This window comes from Nilaparvata lugens, chromosome 2 (genome assembly GCF_014356525.2).
Source record: "Nilaparvata lugens isolate BPH chromosome 2, ASM1435652v1, whole genome shotgun sequence".
Classification (NCBI taxonomy): domain Eukaryota; kingdom Metazoa; phylum Arthropoda; class Insecta; order Hemiptera; family Delphacidae; genus Nilaparvata; species Nilaparvata lugens.
In genome coordinates, this window is record NC_052505.1 from 89,952,410 (window position 1) to 89,975,073 (window position 22,664).

At 31.5% G+C, this 22,664-nt stretch overlaps 1 protein-coding gene across 3 annotated transcripts; it reads left to right on the forward strand.

Annotated features, from left to right (window-relative positions):
- Window positions 1-606: 606 nt before the first annotated feature.
- Window positions 607-22,438, forward strand: LOC120350039 (hydroxylysine kinase-like). 3 transcript variants are annotated; one of them, XM_039422062.1, is made up of 8 exons: window positions 607-900; window positions 3,189-3,377; window positions 3,935-4,064; window positions 4,694-4,771; window positions 5,560-5,696; window positions 15,522-15,696; window positions 19,283-19,521; window positions 21,293-22,438. In XM_039422062.1, exons 2-8 carry the CDS (start codon window positions 3,228-3,230, stop codon window positions 21,482-21,484), a joined length of 1,101 nt encoding a protein of 366 aa, XP_039277996.1. In that variant the 5' UTR covers window positions 607-900; window positions 3,189-3,227; the 3' UTR covers window positions 21,485-22,438. The 3 variants fall into 3 exon arrangements, with proteins under 3 accessions (XP_039277996.1, XP_039277998.1, XP_039277997.1); XM_039422064.1 differs by lacking the exon at window positions 607-900 and adding an exon at window positions 1,104-1,121; XM_039422063.1 differs by lacking the exon at window positions 607-900 and adding an exon at window positions 2,380-2,400.
- The last annotated feature ends 226 nt before the right edge of the window (window positions 22,439-22,664 follow it).

A 22,664-nucleotide genomic window follows, 5' to 3' on the forward strand; every position in this document is an offset into this window, starting at 1 on the left:
AATCAGAGCTATCATAATATTTCCAATTTGTAGACTATTGTTTAAATCTTTTTCTAAAATACTCACCTCTTTATCATCATTAATATTATAAATTCTTTTCTAAATGAAAGAACATTAACGAATCGATAAATATACGAAATCCTGAACCAATAATAAGTATAACCAATTTTTGGAATACCCATGCATCTAGCCATGTAATCATAGTACTTTAGTTTCTCATCCATTTCAAATTCCACAAAAATTAGATGTTAATAAGCAGTTCATGAATTTTTGACTTGAAAGTATTGAAATACACGGACATGATAAACTTTCTTTAAAGTGGTATGAATGTAATTTAGAATCTCAACTAACTTCATTAAACTAGAATTGGAGAATTATTTGAAAATTTCTCTATACAGTTCATTATGACAGCTATATTGTCTGTTTTCCCAGTAAACGAAGCTGAGGAATTTGCAAATTAAAACATACTATCAAAAATACATGATAAAAATAATTGTTGATATTCTTCATCTCAGTCCAATAAATAATGAGCTCCAGCAACAATATAACAGAGTAATAATCCATAACGACAATCTGTTTGCTTGAATAGTAGCCGACTTAAGATAAAAATTCTTACATTGTTCCACCCAAAACAATAAAATTTGATCGTCAGTCAACATTACACTTACAACTCTGTTGAAATATGAGACTGCCTATTGTTCTGAGTTTGATGATAAAGCCATCAAGTGGCTTTTAATTAATTTGTTGTTTTTATTGAGTGTGCAAGCAGTTGACGACATTAAATTGAGATCGAGAGTGAAACTTCAATTAGAAACTTCCTCTGCCGCCTTTATCACTTCAGATAGTTGTCAGTTGGATACTGTTGAACTGCTCTTATCAACTTTATCTTCGTAAACATTTGTGAGTAATATAATAAAATTTTAATATTAATTTAAAATAATCCTCTTCAATAATGCAGTGTAACTTTTAAAAGAGTTGTCTGTTCAATAGTTAAATTATAAATGTTCATGCATCTGTTGATGAATTCAAGATATTCTTTCTTCAAGATAGAAACTAATATTCATTTACCTTTCCATTAAAAGGTATAATATCTGTTGGACCTGAACTGAATCAAAACTAAAGTAGGCTAATAATTTGTCATGTTTTGTATCCCTATTACACAGTCAAATATTATCTTGTTATAGATGACATGATCATAGATATTTGATCATTAACGTCATACAATATTTGATTTTATTGACACGTGTATTAATAATAGGGAATTCAATCCTTGGTTAAAGCTCTTTAAATATCTATGAAGATATTAAAAGAGTTTATAATAACTATATTATGTGGTTGTGTTCTTTGTAATATTATGTCCCTTATCACTCTCCTTTTTACTCTGATACCGTTTATAATTTTATTTGCGTTTATACAAATTTTAGCATAGGCTTAACACTGTACAGAAGTAAATACGTAACTACTTTTAAAAAAATGTACCTTTTGAAGTAAAAAGTGATCAGTGGTATTAAAAAAATTACAGGCATTATTATATCACTAAAATGAGTAGCTCAACAGCAATATTTTATGTTGTAGTATTTTGTTTGTTATTATGATCTTTAAATAGAAATATGTAATGTAACTAAGTGACTTGTACCATAGAGAAAAGATACAAGCATAGATACATAAGCTATGCTTTTTTCTCCATGCTTGCTTGTACTATTTGAAAAAATTACGAGTGTGAGTAATTTAAAAAGTTATTTATAATTTCTAGAGTGTAAGCAATTTTGAAACCTTTAAATTAATAGAAAATAAAATATATATGGAATCCTATTTCAATATTATTGTAATAATAGATAGACCTAGATAAAATGTAATTCAATAGATGCGTTGAAATGTTGTAGGGTTATTATTTTAAACTTACGTTACTATTCATTCTAATAAAATACAGTACTCTATTATATACTGTATAATGAAAACATCTAGATTAGGTATATTTTTTGTTTAAAAATCACTTAACTGCTAATATGATTATGCTTCGATAATATTCCTCTTGACACAGCCGACCACCCGCTACTAGCATTCATTTATTCATATATTTATCATTCAGCAACAGCCATCACCCAATATAGGGATGGAAGCCGCCTATCATCTTTGTGAAATGGAAAAGTATTTGGACTACACACATGTGTCGGTTTTGTATTTTCTGGCGGTTTTTCCCACATTGTTACAGCGCGGCAAAAGAGGGTATGCGTTTACATTTGCCGCCTGGTAAAGGAAATCGAGCCGTTGGATTATTTACTGCGCATGCGCTGTTGTGGATGCAGCGCGGTCGTTGTAGGGGTGTAGAAGTTTAGAGGGGTAGTTTCACTCAGCTCTTGCAAGCTGCAGTGGTGCTGCACCATGCTGTTTGCTGCAAAGGTAAACACATCGATCCATATTTTGTGAGGTTATGATACCCACAGTAAAACGTTGTAACAAAATATATTTCACCATTCCTGCAGCAATTATTTTCATTGATGCGATTTCGGAATTTGCGAAAAAAATGTCTAAATCCAGTTTACTATTAGTACGGTAGTCGTATACTAAGTATTATTCAATTTATGATGAAACCTCCAGCTAACTGAAGCCGTGACGATATGAATAATTCATTGTTTAAAGCTCATTAAGATTTTTTCAGGACAACCGCAATCAATATTATTCTTGCTCTATTATTGATTTAATAAATAAACTTAGCAATTTGTGTATAACTCGAATACATAGTACGTTATTAATCATGCATTTTATTATCTCTTATCAATTGAACCCTATCAACCTTTTTTCTTTTGATTATCAGTTCACATTTTAATCGCTGATACTAGGTTTTTTAGTTCTTAAAAATATAGAACTCTATCAAAGTAATCTATTAGCTCGAATTTACATGTGTAGGTACTTGAGTTTGTCTCTATTGAAAACGGTTTAATTCAAAAATACAACATGACAATTTTTGAACTATTTTAAGAACAAAGCACATTATTTCAGTACATTATCAAGAACAGTTGTTAAGATGCTGTTGATTATTCAATAATCCCCTATTGATATCATTACAGTACGTTATACAAGTATCATTATGTCCTTCTAATGGAATGATTGATGTATAATTTGTGAGAGTTGATTTGAGAAAAAATAATTTATCATGATTCAAACTGTTTTGAATGTTTGATTCACAGGTTGAGACGTATCTATGAGAATCGAATATTGAAGGGAAGATGAGCGATGATGTAGTATGTAACAGTGGGATGGTACCAATCAATCTGAACTCAAAAGAGGCTCAACAACTTGTCGAAAAATTATTTGGATTATCAGTAATCGAATTAAAATCCCTTGTCTCCTATGATGATAAAAACTACCATGTTACAGTGAGTATTGATAATATATAAATTACAGTAAGAAATGTCTATATTAATTCCGGAATATATGGAACACATCTTAATGAATATATATTTTTAATTCAACTTGATCCAATTTATTTCCAAAAACTCAAGAAAAATCAAGCACTTATTCATTTAATTTTCTCTACAACAACTACTGAAAAGTGGATTTATTTTGTGAGTCCATTCATAGGTGATATCTTGATGATTTATTTTCAAAATTGAATGTTATATTTTTTGTGATAAAGTTTCAATTATTAGGCCTATGTGTTTCAATCAAGATGAGATGTATAAAAACATATAGGTAGAAGTTTAAATTGAGACAATGTGTTTAGTCAAGAGTACCTGTATGGAAAAAATATAGAAGTTGATAAAATATATAAATGAATGGAGGAGAAAGTACCCATAAATATACTTTTATTTAGGCTTTTATTTACTTCTAATGATAGTATAATGAAGCGTTTCTTCTGTATATTGATCCCTAAATATTTATTGAACTGACCCCAGTATTGATATATATTATTATTTTTCAACCAATTTTTCAGGTTTCAAGTAGCGAGAACCCTTTGATCCCAGATTTGTGGAAGCATGGATATGTTCTGAAGATTATGAACTCTGTCGATTCAAGAAACATACCATTTGTAGAGGCTCAAAATGAACTCATGATATTTTTAAGTAAGTTATGCAATCATTCAAGTTCAATCCAATTAATAAGATGTAGTTAATTATAAGGAAAATAATTATTTGGGTCAATGTTAGTCGTGTGAAGAGTTTGAATTAGCACGGGTTATACCCCGCTCATGATGTATGTACTAATTCCTGATGAATATCTTATAATATCATCTATAAAATTTTCTATCATGTGTACGCAGGAAAAAATGGAACATTGTTTTGTATGAAAATTAATGTGTGGCTTTGCTATTGACTAAATTGGCTAATTTGCTATTGACTAATAATTTGTTCCAATAAAATAATATTGATTTGTTAAAAATGTAATTTATTTGTGAAAATCTAGAAATATGAATGGTATTTAGCTCATTTAACTGCATATCATGTATTATAAATTAACCGTATATCATCCAGTACGTACATTACATTAATTCATGTTGAAATAATTCCAGTGGTTAATCAAAAGTAAATAATAATTTTCAGTAAAAATAAATTTCCAATGAAAATGATGTTTTTACCGATCTTAAATCATCAAAATATCGTATCATCTCATATTAATATATATGTTTATATTTCCCTTTTTTCGTTTCTAGAGCTTAGTGGAGAGACTCATAAATGATTTTTGTAACTTTCAGATGAAAACAATGTTTCTACACCAAGACCAGTGAAAAATGTTGATGGAAGTTATCATTCCATCTTGGAAGTCAGCCTTGGTGAGTGCTAATAATTCATGCTACAGTATAGACTACTGTAATTATTGACTTTTCATTTTAGCAAGGAAGTCGTTTCTGTGATAAAATCAATAATAATTGAACAATTGTACTTTACAATAGCAATTGCTATTATCAGTTCATCATTGAAACAGACACAATTCTTTTTAACAATAAAAAATACTGATTTGTATTTCGTAGTTCGTAACACTGTTATTATTTATTTATTTGATAGTATTATTAAGACTTTCTTCAAGTGAAGGTAGTGAAGTTTAAATCTCTCCCAACAGTTGTGAATACAGTTTGTTTGATATGATTATCCCAGTCTCAGTCTGTTTCTCAAGTCTTTGAAATCAATAATTTTTATGTTTTCCATAAATGAGAATTGCTTTAACTCTAGTTGAAAATAATGTTCTCACATCAGCTCTAACTTTTGTTGATTATCTTCAAATAAAATTTAAAATCTTTTCAAATCCAAAATTCAAATCTATTTAAAAACAAAAGACACAAAGTAAGATAAAAATACAAACAAAATACAGTTTGTTTGTTTCTATGGGTTAGACTCAGTGGAAATTGTCATATTGTATAAATAAATAATAAAATAAATAAATACGAAAGTAAGGCTGGCCACTAACGGTGAAGCATGCGTGATTAACATAATGGTCGGCTGTGCTAAAATAGGGAAGGATTGTTAGGATTTCCTACTATCGTAGGAAATCTATTATCCTACAATCCTAGTTCCTGTTACCATATTGAAGGATTAAATTGCATTAATGGTAATGATTTTCTAGAGGAAGGAGGCTCAGTTAGCTACGTGGTGCGACTTCTAACGTATCAACCTGGGTTGCTATTGAAAGATGTCAAACCATCAAGTGCCTTATTCTACAGTATTGGGCTGTTTGCAGCGAATTTGGATCTCAAAATGAAGGTAGCATTACATCAATTTTGAAATCTTCTCTTGTTCAGACGAATAGTTCTATCATTTCTTTGTGGTATCACTCACTTACATTCTTTTTATACAGAGTATTCGGAAAGTCACTGTGCACTTGAATTTTGGTGATGAATCACTGAGTGTATATAGTGACCTTCCGAAACCTCTTTATATCCAATGTCCTTTCATGTTTCATCCCCGTCTTATACTGCTAATTTCCACATATACTTATTTCTTTGTAATTGAAAAGTGTAGTCTTTCATCATTTTCCGCTGCCATCACATCCCAAAAAAACGACATTTATGACATAAAGTTTTCTTTGTCAGTCTTGAATTTTTATCACCTAATTAAATATTTGGAGTAATAGAACATTTTCTTCCTATTGATTTTACATGCGAGAACTGATTACTAAACTTTAATAAATAACTACTATTAAATAAAATACTACTAGAATAATTAAGTCCTCCAAATAATACTCATGGAACATTCTAAAGACACCAGAAATAAGAATGAAGTATGTAATATTACATTTTTTCTCGATTGGAATCGAATCTTCAATTCGAGATCTATAAAACTTTATAGTAAATATCAGAGTAATCGATATACGGACAACTTTTTGACTGAGAATTTATCGTAAATGATTGTGTTGCATGTTCCATGGTGTCACCGAGGCTGAGTTGACAGAATTAACAGATAAATGGATTATTTAAATAGAGATGATATAAATTTAAAATAACAGTTTCAAAATAAAGTTTTATTGAGAACAAATGTAAAATGTGAATTCTAAACTTGTAATTTATCATTTTTTGGTGACGTGTCCGTGAAGTCATCACTGGTTTGAGGTGTCTACAAAGCTTTGCTCTGTTCTTTGTGCTGGCTTGCTTCTTCTCTAAAATGATGGCTGGCTGTGGTGTCTAATTTTGTGCTCTCTGAATATTTTTCTGTTTAAGTGAATTTTTAATGTTTTAATTGAGTTTTGAACAGTTGTATGGTGTTCTAAGTTTGTGTATTTTGATTTGTGTGTTTACAAGCCTATAGCCATTGTTTTTTCAACTACATAAGTGGATAAGTATTTTAGCTTGTAATGATTTTAGATGCTTAAGTGTGTAAAGTATTGTTCTTTGTGGATTTGTGTAGTATATTGCCAAAATTCTTCTGAAGATTATAAGTTGGTTTGCTCTGAAAACTGGATTTCTCATTCATAGGCAATAGATCCATTCATAGTTTATCAAGAATCTATTACGTTGGAGCCGATAACTTTCATTAGGTTAATAGGTGAAAAATGCTAACCAACCGATTTAGGAGAAATTGGTAGCAAGGCAAATGTTACCCCTAGGTGGGACCGAATTACAAAATAAATATGTCCCAAATGGTACACCATGAAATCCCTGGTTATAGAAATTATGTGTAGGCTGATGTCTTGATAGGTTATGAATGAGATGCTGCTGAGTGGGAAATCGGTTCAAGAGAGATCAAGTCCTAATGAATATATTATCTGTGCAGACTAGCAAAATGGCATACAATATGAAAAATATTATAAATGATGATGAGTTAATAGCTGCCTTAACACAACTGTTTGATAAGCAAAATGCTAAGTTAGACCAAATGTTTAAAAATCAAGATGCTAGATTGATAATTTGAAACAAAATCAAAGTGCTAGGTTTGATGAGATGAAGCAAGAACTTGCTAGCATTAGATTAGAGCAGGTTAGTATAAACCTTCTATTAAAAGATACACATGAAACATTGAAAGATAATCATGAAGATGAAAGCAAATTGAAGCAGGATGATAGTAGTGTTAAGATACAAGATCAATTAGTTCAAGTTTCAGATAATGTAGGCCTAGTTACTGTTATTGAAAAAGTAAATCCTAATGGGATAGTAGAATTGAGTAATGTAGTAGGTAGGGAGCTGTCTTTATTGAAAGTCAACAGTAAAGAAAGTAGTATTGCCAAATTGAAAGTTAGGAAAACAGTAAATAAAGTGAATGTTTACATGAGACAGGTTTCTGTAGAGGTTAGGAACAATGTAAACAAAATGAATCTTGCTTTGAATCAAGTTGATGAATTCAACTTTCAACTGAAAATTGAAAAGGTGTATGCAAAGCATTATCTAATGAACATGACTAACTTTTGTAAGCAAAATGGCTTTGTTGAAAAAATGAACCCATGAATAAAATCATGTTCTTGAAGAAAACAAAACACAAAGTCACCATTGATGTGTTTTATATCAAAGTTGTTTCAAGTTGCTTACTTACAAGATGATGACAGTGAATCACATGATGAAAGGGTATTCCCCAGACACAATGATTAGGAATCCTGTGTTATGCCGGATTCAGAATAGCATAATCGCTACGCAGTGTATGGTAAGAGTCCATAATTGTGTCTTTTTTCTTTCCTGTAGCCTATTTTTCTTGGCCCTTAATCTTTTCAAATTTCGATTCTTTCCTGTCTTTGTGTAATGTTCAGTAAAATTCTTCTATGATGCATATCTTAACCAATCTTGTCCATAGTCATTAAATTTGTATTTTTTTTTGAAATAATTTGGAAGTTAAAATAGTAGCTTATTTTCCTAATCTTTAATTGTTGATAAAACTTAACTTTTCTAAAATCTATCCATTGTAGTGTAAATAATTGTTTGCTTGCAGTATATTTTTTCATCATGTATTACATATTTTATTATGTCTATTTTTTTTGTCAAGTATCATATTAGGTAATTAGGTTTTTCAGAGCAAATTATGTCTCATTTTCTCATTTTCAGTATATTTTTATTAAATATACTTCCTTATGAAAGTTCAGTACTGACATGTAGGATAGGCTCTAATTAATCTTTCTCTTCCTTGTATTATTTAGGAAATTTATTTACCCAATTTTCTTTTTCTCTTGTTTGTATTTTTTAGGGAACTAATTTACCCATTATCCATCTTGATCATCTTTATATTGTAATCTTGAAATGTTTGTACTCATTATACAGTTTTCAAATTCTGAATTTATTTAAAAAATAAATGGTTCATTTAGAACATGCTGAAATATCATCTTATGTATAAATTCTTTTGTTATAATAATAAAACTTCAAAATTTGAAAGTATTAATGAATTGTATCACCATATATATGAGATGTATTAATGAAAGTTAACTTGAATAATAATGTTTTCATTAAATAAAAACGTCTTGTCATATTTTTAATTGAAATGAGTTAAAGGTTAAATTTCACTAAAGTTTTGTAATTGATGTCTTTTTCTAAATAAAAAAAAACTGTTTATTCTATAAATTTTGATATGATTGATTATCACTTGAAATGGATGCTGGAGTGTATGTAGAATTTTTAGTGGGGTTTGTTGATTAGAATTTTGCTGGTATGTGATTGTTTTTTGAGATGGAAACCCATTATTGCCTAAAGAAGGAATAACAGAGGTTATGACTTAGAGAGGCAGTAATGAGATAATATTTTTTTGTGTTGATTACTTATGTTGATTGCCATAGATACAAAATAATGATTAATAATGTTGATTGCCATAGATGCAGATTACTTATGAATATTTTGCCTTTGAAGCAAAATATTATTGATGTTTTGATGATGATTTCTTGTTTAATGATTGATAGTAAAGTTTTGTCATGAATGTAGTTTGTGTTTAGAACATTGAAAAGTCGAAATAAACTATAGTATCCAACAAACGATGATTAATAATATTGAATAATTTGCTTTTTATAAAATATTTGAACAGTGAATAAATGAAAATGAAATTATTTTTTCTATTGAATTTTGTAATTGATGTCTCCAAATTTCACAATATATGTATTGCTGACTGTATAATAAGATGTTAACAATTTCATTTTTATATTGATTATATACTTAGAAATAATTTTCATGTGTATTAGATTGTATTGATAGCCTAATCAAAATTTTCTTTTTAGTTTATAAGCATTTTAAGATAACAGGTACAGCATGGACATTAACATTGAAATAATTATCACGTGAATCTCGAAATCGGCAACAAGTGAACGCCATGAAGAGTGTTAAGAACATTTGGGTGATTTTCGAACTAGTGTGACTCATCAATTGAATATCTAAACAATAACTATGCCAATATCTACACTGATGCCTACGCCAATATCTACACCAATATCTACACCAATAACTACGCCAATATCTGCTCTGATGTCAATATCTACACCAATATCAACGCCAATATCTACACCAATAACTACGCCCCTATCTACACTGATGCCTATGCCAATATCTACGCCAATGCCTGCGCCGATGCCTGTGCTGATGCCAATGCCAATATCTACGCCGATGCCTGCGCCGATGCCAATGCCTGTGCCAATGTTGATGCCAATGCAGACACCAAAGCATACGCCAATGACAATGCTAACGCTTATTGCTGACCATGTAACTCAAACTTCAACACTACCACATTACCTGGAGGTAATTGCCATCCATGTTCACATTCGCAACTTTGAATTCAAATTAACAGTCACAGTATCATGAAAGAATTGATTCAAAAATCCTCTCCTAAATTATTCCTGTATGCAGAACTCTAAACCTTGAAAGCTGAAAATATCAAAAAACCAAACCTTACCTAAATTAATCCTCACCTAAATTAATCCTGTATGCAGCGTCTATCTCTTTTCTGAAAAACGAATTACATTGTCATTTCAAGCCTGAAATGTACATTGTATAATTACAAATACTTACTTACTTACTCCTCGGCTCTACAACCCATTGAGGGTCTTGGCCTCCCGCAGTATGCCTCTCCATTCGTCCCGATTTTGAGCTTTCCTTCTCCATCCTCTGATACCCATCTGCCTCAAGTCATTCTCCACGTCGTCAATCCAACGCATTCTTGGTCTTCCCCTCAGTCTTCTTCCTCCAGGATTCATTCTGTGGACTTTCTTTGCGCTCCTTGAGTCATCCATGCGCTCCACATGTCCTAACCAACCTAGACGTCTCATTTTTATTTCAACTACAATGTCTGGGTTGTTGTAGAGCTCTCGCAACTCTTGGTTAGTGCGGATCCTCCACTCTCCATCACTATAGGTGGGTCCGTAGATTTTTCGGAGGATCTTTCTTTCCCAGACATTGAGTATGGTCTCGTCCCTCTGAGTAAGTACCCAGGTTTCTGCACCATATAGTACGGCTGGTCTTATGACAGTGTTGTAAACTTGCACTTTTAGCCTTCTTGAGATAAGTCGGGAATTGATAAAAGTTTTTAAAGCATAATAACATCTATTCCCAGCTGATACTTTAGCTTTGATATCTATTGGGACTTCGTTTTTTTGTGTTATTACAGCTCCCAGATATTTGAATTCCTCAACCTTCTCAAAACTACTGTCTCCAAACACAAAACGTCTTTCATTCCCTTGGGTATTTTTTCTACTATTGTGCATATTTTGTCTTATTATTATTAATTTTGAGACCTGTTTGCTCAGATCCAGTCTTAAGTTGGTCAAATCCTTCCAGTAGGGCTCTTTTATTTCTTGCTAGTAGGACCACATCATCTGCGTATGCCATGTATTGTAGAGTCCTATCCATGATGGTTCCATTTGGTTAACTGTCAAACTCCGTATAACCTTTTCCAAACTAATATTGAATAGCATGGCCGATAATACATCTCCTTGTCTAAGTCCATTACTTGCCAAGAAACTGTTGGACAGGCTTCCCTGGATCTTCACTCGGTACTTTGTACCTTTCAAAGTCATTCTCACTAATCTTGTAAGTTTGCCAGGTATACCGAATTCAATCATACTTGCTAACAGACTATTCCTTTTCACACTATCAAATGCTTGCTTATAATCTATGTATAATTGGTGCAAATCAATATTATACTCATAGCATTTTTCCAAGATTGTACGGATAGTGAATATATGGTCTGTGCATGATCGGTTTGGTCTAAATCCAGCTTGGTAGTCCCCTAAAATTTCTTCCACATAAGGCATCAACCTTCTACCTATTATCTTGGTTAGGACTTTATAAGCAATATTCAATAAGGAGATACCTCTATAGTTTGAGCAGTCAGTCTTGCTTCCTTTCTTATGGATAGGGCAGATTACCGCCATCCGCCAATCTTCAGGCATTTCTTCTTCTCTCCAAATTTTAACAATTAAACTATGTAAAGCTTTGAGAAGGTGTGGACCACCGGCCTTATCATTTCTGCAGTTATTGTATCTTCCCCTGGGGCCTTATTATTTTTCAGTGATTCAACGGCTTCCTCTACTTCATGTATCTGAGGGTCTTCAATGAATGGTTCTGGACCTATTTGATTGCATTCCAGTTGTAGATCCTCCTCAGCTATTCCTCCAAGCAATTCATTGAAATATTCTCTCCACCGCTCAATGACTTGTTCTTCCCCTCCTACAAGATTGCCATCACTATCTGTACAAAAATTTGTTCTTGTTGGAATCCAGCCTTTCCTTCTCGTATTCTCATATACATTTTTCTCACATTCTTTGCCTCAGCAAACGCCATTATCTCTTCCAACTTACTTCTTTCAAAATCTCTTTTCTTTTTCCGGCAGAGCTGTCTGGCATACGCTCTTTTTTCTTGGAATAGGTTTGTTGTAGCTCTTGTTTTTCTGTTCAGCATGTTCATTCTTGCTCGGTTTCTGTCTTCAAATATAATAATATAATTACAAATATGATACAAAATTTACGTGACTCTGTATCCAGTTTGGAATGCAGCCGTCTACTACAAGCATGAAGCAATGTTAACTGAGATGTCACCTGTATCGAGTTTGATATGCATCAGTCGACTACAAGTATCAGCCCAACACTACGTGCATCCAGATCAGCCCAGCACTAACGTCATCACATTGGAGTCACACTTAACTGAAAATCATACTGAGTGCCTTAACAGACTGTTTTCCAAAATTTGCATCGATAAAATCAACCGCGTCAATAGTGAAAGAAATGAACATTTTTTGATTTATTGAAATTTTATGTGAAAATTAAATGTAACAATTCATCAATTCATTTAAAAAAAAAGTATTAATAATTTTTTATTCAACATACTAAATTTTTTTTTATGCAATAAAAATTGAATTTTTCTATCTATTAAATTTATGTGCAATTTCAAAAAACTATTCTTTATATATATTAAACTTTCCATTGAGATATTTCCTTTAAATTATAAAGCTAAATCAAAAGTAATTTTGATATTCTATACTTTGAAATATTGTTTGGAAACATATAACAAATGCTATTGATGATTTTTATAATAGTTTTCAATATTATAGGACAACATGTAATGTTTTTATAGAAAAAATTGTTACTGTTCTCGAATTTACAATTCAACAATTTCCATTTGGGTCAATGTAATTTTTTTTCTTTAATTTTCAAACAGTAAAATTTTTATGTCAAGAGGGGGTTTATTGTATATTACATTTTTTCTCGATTGGAATCGAATCTTCAATTCGAGATCTATAAAACTTTATAGTAAATATCAGAGTAATCGATATACGGACAACTTTTTGACTGAGAATTTATCATAAATGATTGTGTTGCATGTTCCATGGTGTCACCGAGGCTGAGTTGACAGAATTAACAGATAAATGGATTATTTAAATAGAGATGATATATAAATTTAAAATAACAGTTTCAAAATAAAGTTTTATTGAGAACAAATGTAAAATGTGAATTCTAAACTTGTAATTTATAATTTTTTGGTGACGTGTCCGTGAAGTCGTCACTGGTTTGAGGTGTCTACAAAGCTTTGCTCTGTTCTTTGTGCTGGCTTGCTTCTTCTCTAAAAATGATGGCTGGCTGTGTGTGTTCTAATTTTGTGCTCTCTGAATATTTTTCTGTTTAAGTGAATTTTTAATGTTTTAAATTGAGTTTTGAACAGTTGTATGGTGTTCTAAGCTTGTGTATTTTGATTTGTGTGTTTACAAGCCTATAGCCATTGTTTTTTCAACTACATAAGTGGATAAGTATTTAGCTTGTAATGATTTTAGATGCTTAAGTGTGTAAAGTATTGTTCTTTGTGGATTTGTGTAGTATATTGCCAAAATTCTTCTGAAGATTATAAGTTGGTTTGCTCTGAAAACTGGATTTCTCATTCATAGGCAATAGATCCATTCATAGTTTATCAAGAATCTATTACGTTGGAGCCGATAACTTTCATTAGGTTAATAGGTGAAAAATGCTAACCAACCGATTTAGGAGAAATTGGTAGCACGGCAAGTATTGACGGAAGTCGAACACTGTAATTGCCAGTCATCAATTGGACTTCACCATATCACCAATAAATTGTCTACTGGACGATTCTGTTTAAAAAAATTAATATAGGCTCACTCAATAAATAATACTCCACCTGATAAGTAATATTTTAATCTTATTTCCTAATAAAAAGGTAAATTTATACAAGATGTGCACATTGTAATACAATGCAATCAACTCTGCAATTATTTAATTAATTATTTTTCTGAAGTATTTCTTAGTTCTGTTAAGGTTTTATTCTTTGTTTTCGGAACCAATAAAACAATAACTTTATTTCGGAAACAATAAATTTATTTATTTTCCAATCACGATAATGACATTATATAGCCGTAACATGTCCTGACTAAATAATTGGGTAGGTATTCAGATTTATATTTTTATTTATATTCAAAATTAGCCCTAAAGAAAAAATACAATGTAGGTGTACTACCGGTATTAAAAGTAAAAAAACTGAACTAGCTGTTCAATGATGATTCTCCATTATTGCAATTCGCTTTACCGATATTTCAGTTTGGTTCTATTAAAAATAATCTAGAGAAATTCCTTCATAAATCAACAATGAGTAGTAAGCGATACTTTTAGTACCAGTAGATAACAGAATATCCTTGCAGAACATCTAAACGAGCGATGTTTGAAAAAGTACGTTCTGGGTTATTATTATTATAGGCTTACTATACTTAAAAAATGATTGTTGAAGAAAGAACTTGGATATGAATTAGGATACATTATGCACTGTACGTATATTTTAACCACTGAAATAACTGAACATAGTATAGGTAATATCGGGGGACCGAGCTTTGCTCTGCGTGTGAAAGCATAGAAAATTTGTAACGAAAGATTGAATTTATTGTTTATATTTATTTATTCATTTTCTCAGTCGTACAATTATTTTTACAGTTATATGAGGAGGCACAACAGGCTTATGCCCAAAACTGTCCTTTTTTCAAATTTATACTACAGTCTTAATCAAAATCTAGGTTAAGCTACTATCACTCACCAAAATAAAAATTTATTCACACTTAAAAAAACAAACACATCATCAATTACAAATAGATATACTATGAATTCGATTTAGAATGATATACTATGTTTGTTAATATACTATGTAGGCTACTATTCTAGATTAACAGCATCTATTTACTATTTTGGACTTTCTGAAGTGTTTTCTAAAAAAAAGAGAAATAAACGAAAATAAGTTTTCTTGCTGAATTTTGCTTCACATGAGATCAGCTGAATGATCCCACACATGCACTCGTTCACTCACTTCCATTAGGCCTACGGTATCGACAGACGACAAAATTTCCAGCTGTTTTTCCAAGTACGTATCTATCCTTTTAATGTCTTCCAGCGAGTTATCCCAGTGTTGAGACCTAGTGCAATCGAATTTTCATATCATAAACCTACTTTGTTCTAATTTTCGTGAGAATCGTTAGAGCCGTTTTCGAGATCCGGTCACATACAGATACCGTATATATAAACATAAAAACATATAAACAGAAATTGCTCGTTTAATAGTATAGGATAACATGTTTGGAGTAGCTCTTCATTGAAATATATTTGAAACTTTTTGACTTAGAAGCTATTTCATTCTGATTTCCTTGTTCTAGGAATTCAGCCATGAGGGGTTTTCTTCGAGACGTACCTCTTGGAGCCTGGAGTGTTTACCCCAAGTGAGAAGTCATCTCTTTGTGCTGAAAGATGAAGATAAACTTGGCATTGTCAATGAAATCATTGAACAATTCGAGGAGAATGTAATTAGTAGGCTAGAAACTTTACAGAAAGGTGAGCTGAAGAACTAAATCAACTAAATGATAACGGAACTAATTGGATATCTAGGGATAATGAGAAGATGTCTTCTTATAAAAATTAATAAGATATTTGCTAAAGAATATGAATATTTGCAAATAACGAGTCACTTTTAAAAACAAAACAATTAACCTAGTTCGGACTATGTGTAACCTTATCTTAAGTTGGGAGAGGAATAGCACAAGGTTACCTTATTTTCTCTCCCTATAATTTTGATGATATACTTATTATATGGATCAATAAAGAATCAAGACTACCATATTAAATACTATATTCCATCATATCAAGCTTACATCATATATTGCATCAAGATCATAATAAAAAGCATTTTTATCATAAAATTTATAACATTCTATTCGTATTGAAACTATTTAGAAGAAATACTTCTAATTTTCACGGTGTAGAATAACTTGTTCTGGTCACACTCAGAGAAGCACAATAGTATAATAGTTGATGCACATACCATAGCTAGTTAGTTTACTTCTATTTTTATATGACTGATTGGGGATTTCCCACTTGTTATATTAACCTTTTTGCCATGCTATCCATGTGTCTTTCTGAACTAAGTAATACAAATTTGCCCAATAAACTAGAAGAGGAGTAAAAATATAAAAATGTGCAAGTCAAAAACGTTATTCCTCTTATTTTTAATGAATCCATGTGCCTTTCTGAACCAATTAATACAAATTTGCCTAATAAACTAAAAGAGTGGTAAAAAGATAAAAAAGTCAAAAACATTATTCCTCACATTTTTAATCAATTTCTCAATGATAATATGTAATAATTATATTCAACGTTGTGTTGAAATATTTTAAAAAGTAGCCCACTGTATTTTCTGAAGAGGTCTCCAGACTAAAATTATAGAATGGAATAATCCTTGATAGCTGATGATAAAATAATCCAAGTCTAGTAAAGTTATGATTAATAAAAACAATATAAAAGCTTGTAGTACCCTTTATTAAAAACTTACAAATATTTTAACCTTTAGTTTCGACCATTGGTCATTTTCAATTAAAAATTTATTTACCCATTATCAATGATCATCATAAATAAAAAATTTATTTCAACTTGAAAATGACCAATGGTCGAAACAAGTCGTTGAAATACTTTGAGGAGGAGACGTTTGAGAGGAAAGTCTAGGTACAACTATAGTGAGGTCAACGTTATAATGACAGTATTTGATCAACTTTGGTTTTGCTATCCTTGTCTATCATTCGACAAAGCCGGTGGTACTATCCTTTTCAAGGTCCACAACGGTGCCAATTATGTTTTTGACAGTGTAGAAATATGATTAATTAATGCAGAGAATTGGCATCGCTATTCTTCTATCTTTATCCACTGTCATTATAATGTGGACCTCACTTTAGAACAAGTGTCATTTATAGTTCTGTAATTGGTAAAATTGCTAGACTTGCTAGAGCCTAATCGGAAAAGAGCTAGAGGGTTTTATAGAGACGATGTGTAAAGGGAATGAGAGTGAAAAGTTTAGGAACGACTAGAAGAAGTATAGTGTCATCCATATTTCTATAATCAGACTAACTAGAGCCTAATCGGAAAAGATCTAGAGGGTTTTGTAGAGGCGATGTGTAAGAGGAATGAGCTAGAAAATTTTAGATACAACTAGAGCAATTGTCATCTATTGTTCCAGTTTTATCTAAAATAGAGTAATGAAGTAACGTAGATCTTCCAGGATAATACGTCTCTAAATAGAACGGTTTTAGCTGGAGCCCAATCTTTAATGTGCTAGAGGGTGATATAGAGTTACTGTGTTGAAGGAATGAAAGAGAAAAGTCTAGGTACCTATAACTAAAACTAGTGACATCTATAGTTCCAGTTGTATAATATAGAGTGTGATAGAGTAATGACGAGAAGATTAATTTAAACAAGCTAGAGTCCAATTACAGCAGTGCTAGTGGGTTTTGGGAGTGAGTGGGTAAAGTTTAGTTACAACTAGAACATGGTGTCATCTAGAGTTTTCATTTGTATCTAAACTTGTGATATAGTAATGTAGGTCTTGCCAGGATAATACATCTCTAATGAAAGCCGTTTTAGCTAGACCATAATCTGTAGCGATCTGTACTCAATATAATAGAATTTTGTGAGTGTTTTTATCCTAGTTAAGATGGTCCGGTCAAGTAATAGAGTTCTAACTCCACTTGGAGCGATTAAACTCAACTAAGCGAAAACGTAAATGAATGCTCCACTCTTGTCAAGAAAGATCAAGCCCATGTAACGATTGCTTCATGGAGGATGCAATCCTAAGTCTAGTCTAACAACAAAATGAATAAACGAATATCAAAAACTATAACAATTATTGAAGAATCTAAAATGATTGAATTAATATTGATTATCACAGTATTATTATAATTTCCTATTAGAAAATTGATTTATGTAAGAAGTTTAAACCAATAAATAACTGTAATTGATATTCTAAACTTGATATTTTTAATATAGACTTGTATTTCACAGTAAATATTAAAATTGACCTACTTTTTTGACATTGGAAACGGGATAATATTTTTCATTTACACATCATTATACTAATAAATAAATTCTAAATATGAGGACTTTACTTCTAGAATCTGGAAGCGATTGATTGGTTACAACATATTGTGTTATAAACGGAAATTTACGATCACTAACTTGACTTTAAATGTTGGTATTGTGCATTTGCCATTTGACTTCAATTGTTGGAATTTTGAATTTGCCATGTATTTTATCAGGCGTGCGTCCTCCATGCAACGATCAGCTATTATAGCAAGTGATATTAATTTAGTTTAGATCCGGCAAGTGAGTTGTATTGAATGTGATTGGGTTCCAGCAAATCAGTCTACTTAAAAATGGTGAGCAATCTAGCTAGATTATTGTAACCTAGTGGTTGATTGTTGTAAGAGTCCCTCCTCACTTTAGTCCGGTACCACTATTATTCAGATATCAGGCAAATAATTTCTATACTGTATTAATTGAATTATTTTAGGAAGAAAATAATTGAATTAGTCGAATTTTATCCGTATGAGTGTTATCCAATGATCTTCATCATCATCATCATGGACTATGATGGTTATGAAATTGTATTGGTCAACTGTGTTTTCGATTGGTTTTTATTACCTTGATTACACTTGATTACCTTTATTACCTTGATTTTTAATAAAGGGTACTACAAGTTTTTATATTGTTTTTATTAATTTGAAGAAAGTAGCCCATAAGTGAAGTGATTTTAAAGTTATTATTTATGAATTCCATTCTCCTATACTGAAATCTTATCATATTAAAGTTAAAACTTAATGTTGTATTTTCTACTTGATTTTCTATTTTCACAAAACCCATGACTTCGATGTTTATGTCATCATTATCAGTTGAGCATCTTCAGTTAATCCTTCTATGAAAGTAAAATAATTTAGTAAACATTATGAAAATTTAGATTCTGTAAAAATAAACAATATTAAGAAGAAAATACAACATATTGTGAAAATTACATTATTGTGTTCTAATTTTATCGTTGAAAAATCCTACAAATTCTCTGAATACAGCCGTCAATTTCATTTTTGGTTATAATTTTCAGGCCCAATACACGGTGATCTGAATGAGCAAAATATAATAGTTGAGAAAACAGAATCCGATTATGAGATGTGCTCGATCATTGACTTCGGGGACTCGCATGTGTCAGCTTACTTGTTCGAGCTGTCCATACTGATGTGCTACCTACTCATGTTGACACAGTCAGCCGATGAGGGGAGGGATGTGGTGGCTGGATACTCCTATTTATTGAAACTACCGGAGGACGAACTCAAACTATTGAAAGTAAGTTTTTATTGACAATATTAATTTGCATTGGTTTTAAAAGATTTTTTATTTAATATAATTATAAAATAACCATACTACGATTAAGCATGGCTAGTATCTTACTTACTTTACTTTATTTATTTAAATCATCAATAGAAAAACTACAACATATAGAGGCTTACAGCTTTATGCCAAAACAAGCCTCATTGAAAATCAATTGTTTACAGTTTACACAAACAGAAACTAAATTAAATAAGACAGAAAAAATAGCAATAAAATAGTTTGGAACAAACATTATAAATAGGAAATGACACAAGACACAATAGAAAATAGACGGAAGAAAAACAAATTAGACTAACTGAAAAAAGAGAGTAGGTAGCAAGCCTATTAAGAAGAATTTAAAATTTTAGTTGGTTGAGTTGGTTCGACAGTCCTTGGTGGACCTGACTATGATCACCATACTATGATTAAGCATGACTAGTATCACTGAATAATCTCTGATATAATTCATACATGTTTATTTGACTATTTCAAAAATCATGATTGACTTATCTCCTGAAGAACTCTGACACTAGACCTGGGTCAGACTGATCGTTCCATGTAAATAAAAATATGAATCTGAGTACCATTTTTAAAATTATTTCGTCACGACATGTTTCGGCTACTAATGCCATTATCAAATAGCCCTAAAGAAAAATACAGATCGTTCCATATTTATTTATTTATCAACTATTAACAATAAAGTAAAACTGTGAACCATATACGGGGGTCATTCTTTTCAACCTACGATCACATACCATAAGACACTGACAAGGGGATGGGGGTGACTTTTACAGAGCTGAACGTATTGCTATCCCCAACAAACGTCCTGTGATCGGTGCGGCCAGATCGTCAATTGTTGTCGAGTTATAGACCCACAAACATGGCCGCCTCACTTGAGTCTCCCGCCAAGTGCTAGTTGAGTAGCGTTTTTCGTTTTTGCAAGCAAAATTCAATAGTTCAGCATAGATCTAAGGAAGAATTGCTCAATTTCATTCAGAAAACGTTATAAGTGATGATGTTGTGCGTGAATGGTCTCGGAAAATAAAAGACGTCAATTGAAATGACTTCTGGAATCGTTGTGATGCATGTCAACTCGGACTCACAGTGCTAGTGCATCAAACGTCTTCTCCAGCAAATCAAATAGGATAATTAAGATCACTCACCATACATACCTGGCTTGACCACTAGTAACTTATATCTTTTCCCCAAACTCAAGACATTACATTGAGAGCTTCCCAACTAAGGAGGAGCTCCAAAACAATGTCATAGCCCACTTAAACTAATTGGGCGGCAGCATTTATGTAGAGGGTGTTGGTAGGCTGGTTCGCTGGTATGACAAAAATGTCTCAACCTTCACGATATCTATATTAAAGATTAGTCATAAGTGTAAGTTACTTTTGGATTCATTTATATGCATTCGTATTTTATTTGTAGCCATTCGGAGGTTGAAAAAAATTACCCCCGTAAAATGCGAGATTCAATCAACAATATAATAAGATCTTAAATTGTGTAATATCGTTTTGTCTTGTGTGAAATCAAATGCACAATATCAACTCCAAAAACGCAACAACGGTGACTATTTTTCAAGCAATAGTGATGATGCCCACAGGTATTAGTGACACATGAGGAACTGTAACATTGAAGTTGCTCCCTTCTCAAACAAAAATTAGTTCTATTGATTACAATGAATGAAACAATATTTCAATCTAAATGTGGATTCGATCAATAATCGTTGTTATTTTTTCAGGTGTGTATCTGTGGTCGATTGGTTCAAAGCTTGGTATTGGGACTCTACTTTTACTCTAAAAACCCTTCCAACACATACATCCTATGTACCCAGGAGGAAGGTTGGAAACTTTTGAAAAAACTTTGGCAAATTGACTCGGACACTCTCCATACTTTGTGGTGTTCCGGAATTAATTCAATCAGAGAAAATTGATTGGATGATATCTACTGAAATAATTCAAGTATTAATATAGCAATAATCTGACGTTTCAATAGCAATAACATTTTAAAATATAAGTGATACACTAGGCTATATCTATATTAATTTATTGAATACGATATAAATAAAAATACATTGAATTCTATACATTTACAGTAGAAATCCAATTATCGGAATTTGGGATCGGGCCTCATTCTGTTACAGTAATCAAATTATTTGAGTTTTCAGACAAAAACAGGAAATTAAGAAAAAACTTTATTACAAATTCTACATAGCATTTTTACTTTAATTATAACTGTTAAATACTACACTGTAAGAACTGAACTTTGCTAAATGAGTGTTAATGCTCTTTGAATAGATCTGAAATTCGCGGAGATTTCGCCTATTTATATACGATGTGATTTTAAGCGACTCGTATTTTAAGCGATTCGGATTATCGACAATTTGGATAATTGTACCTCTACTGTATTCAGATTGGTCCAATGTTAACATTTCATGAATATTGGAAAAAATATGTTGAATGGTATCCTCGTCTTCTAGTATAGCCTACTCTCTTGTTGTGATATTGTATTCTACAGAGTGTTTCAGAAGTAGTGTCAAACATTTTAGGGTATTGTTCCTAGATGATAGGAGACTACAAATTTCGTATTTGAAGTGTCCAAAACTCAGCGGTTATCGTTATAGCTGCCATTTTGTTTTTTCACTTAGGAATTTTCATCTCAAGAACGAAATGTTGTATTGATCTGAAATTTGGCATGAATAATAACGCTATAAAGACTCCACTTTTAAAAATAAAATAAAAAAAATTCAATGTAAATATTCAAAATTTCGGCCATTATAAAATTTTGATTGCAAATTTCACGAAAACCGTTCACTTTACAAAAAAATTACAAGAGACACAAAAGTTGGCAAATTTCATCAAGATTTCAAGGTTAGGTACCTTATTTATTAAGATTGGTCAAAGAATAACAAAGAAATTAATTCTTTTCGTACTGCATGCATGATCACTTGTCACCATTTAAACATCAATATTACATTTTCAATTCCAATTGTATTTAAGATGAAGCTTTGAAACTCTGTATGGCTCCATATGGCCATCCAGCTGATTTTACAATGTTTTTCAGTTTGTTCATAGTCATGCATGCAGTACAAAAAGGATCAATTTCTCTGTTAT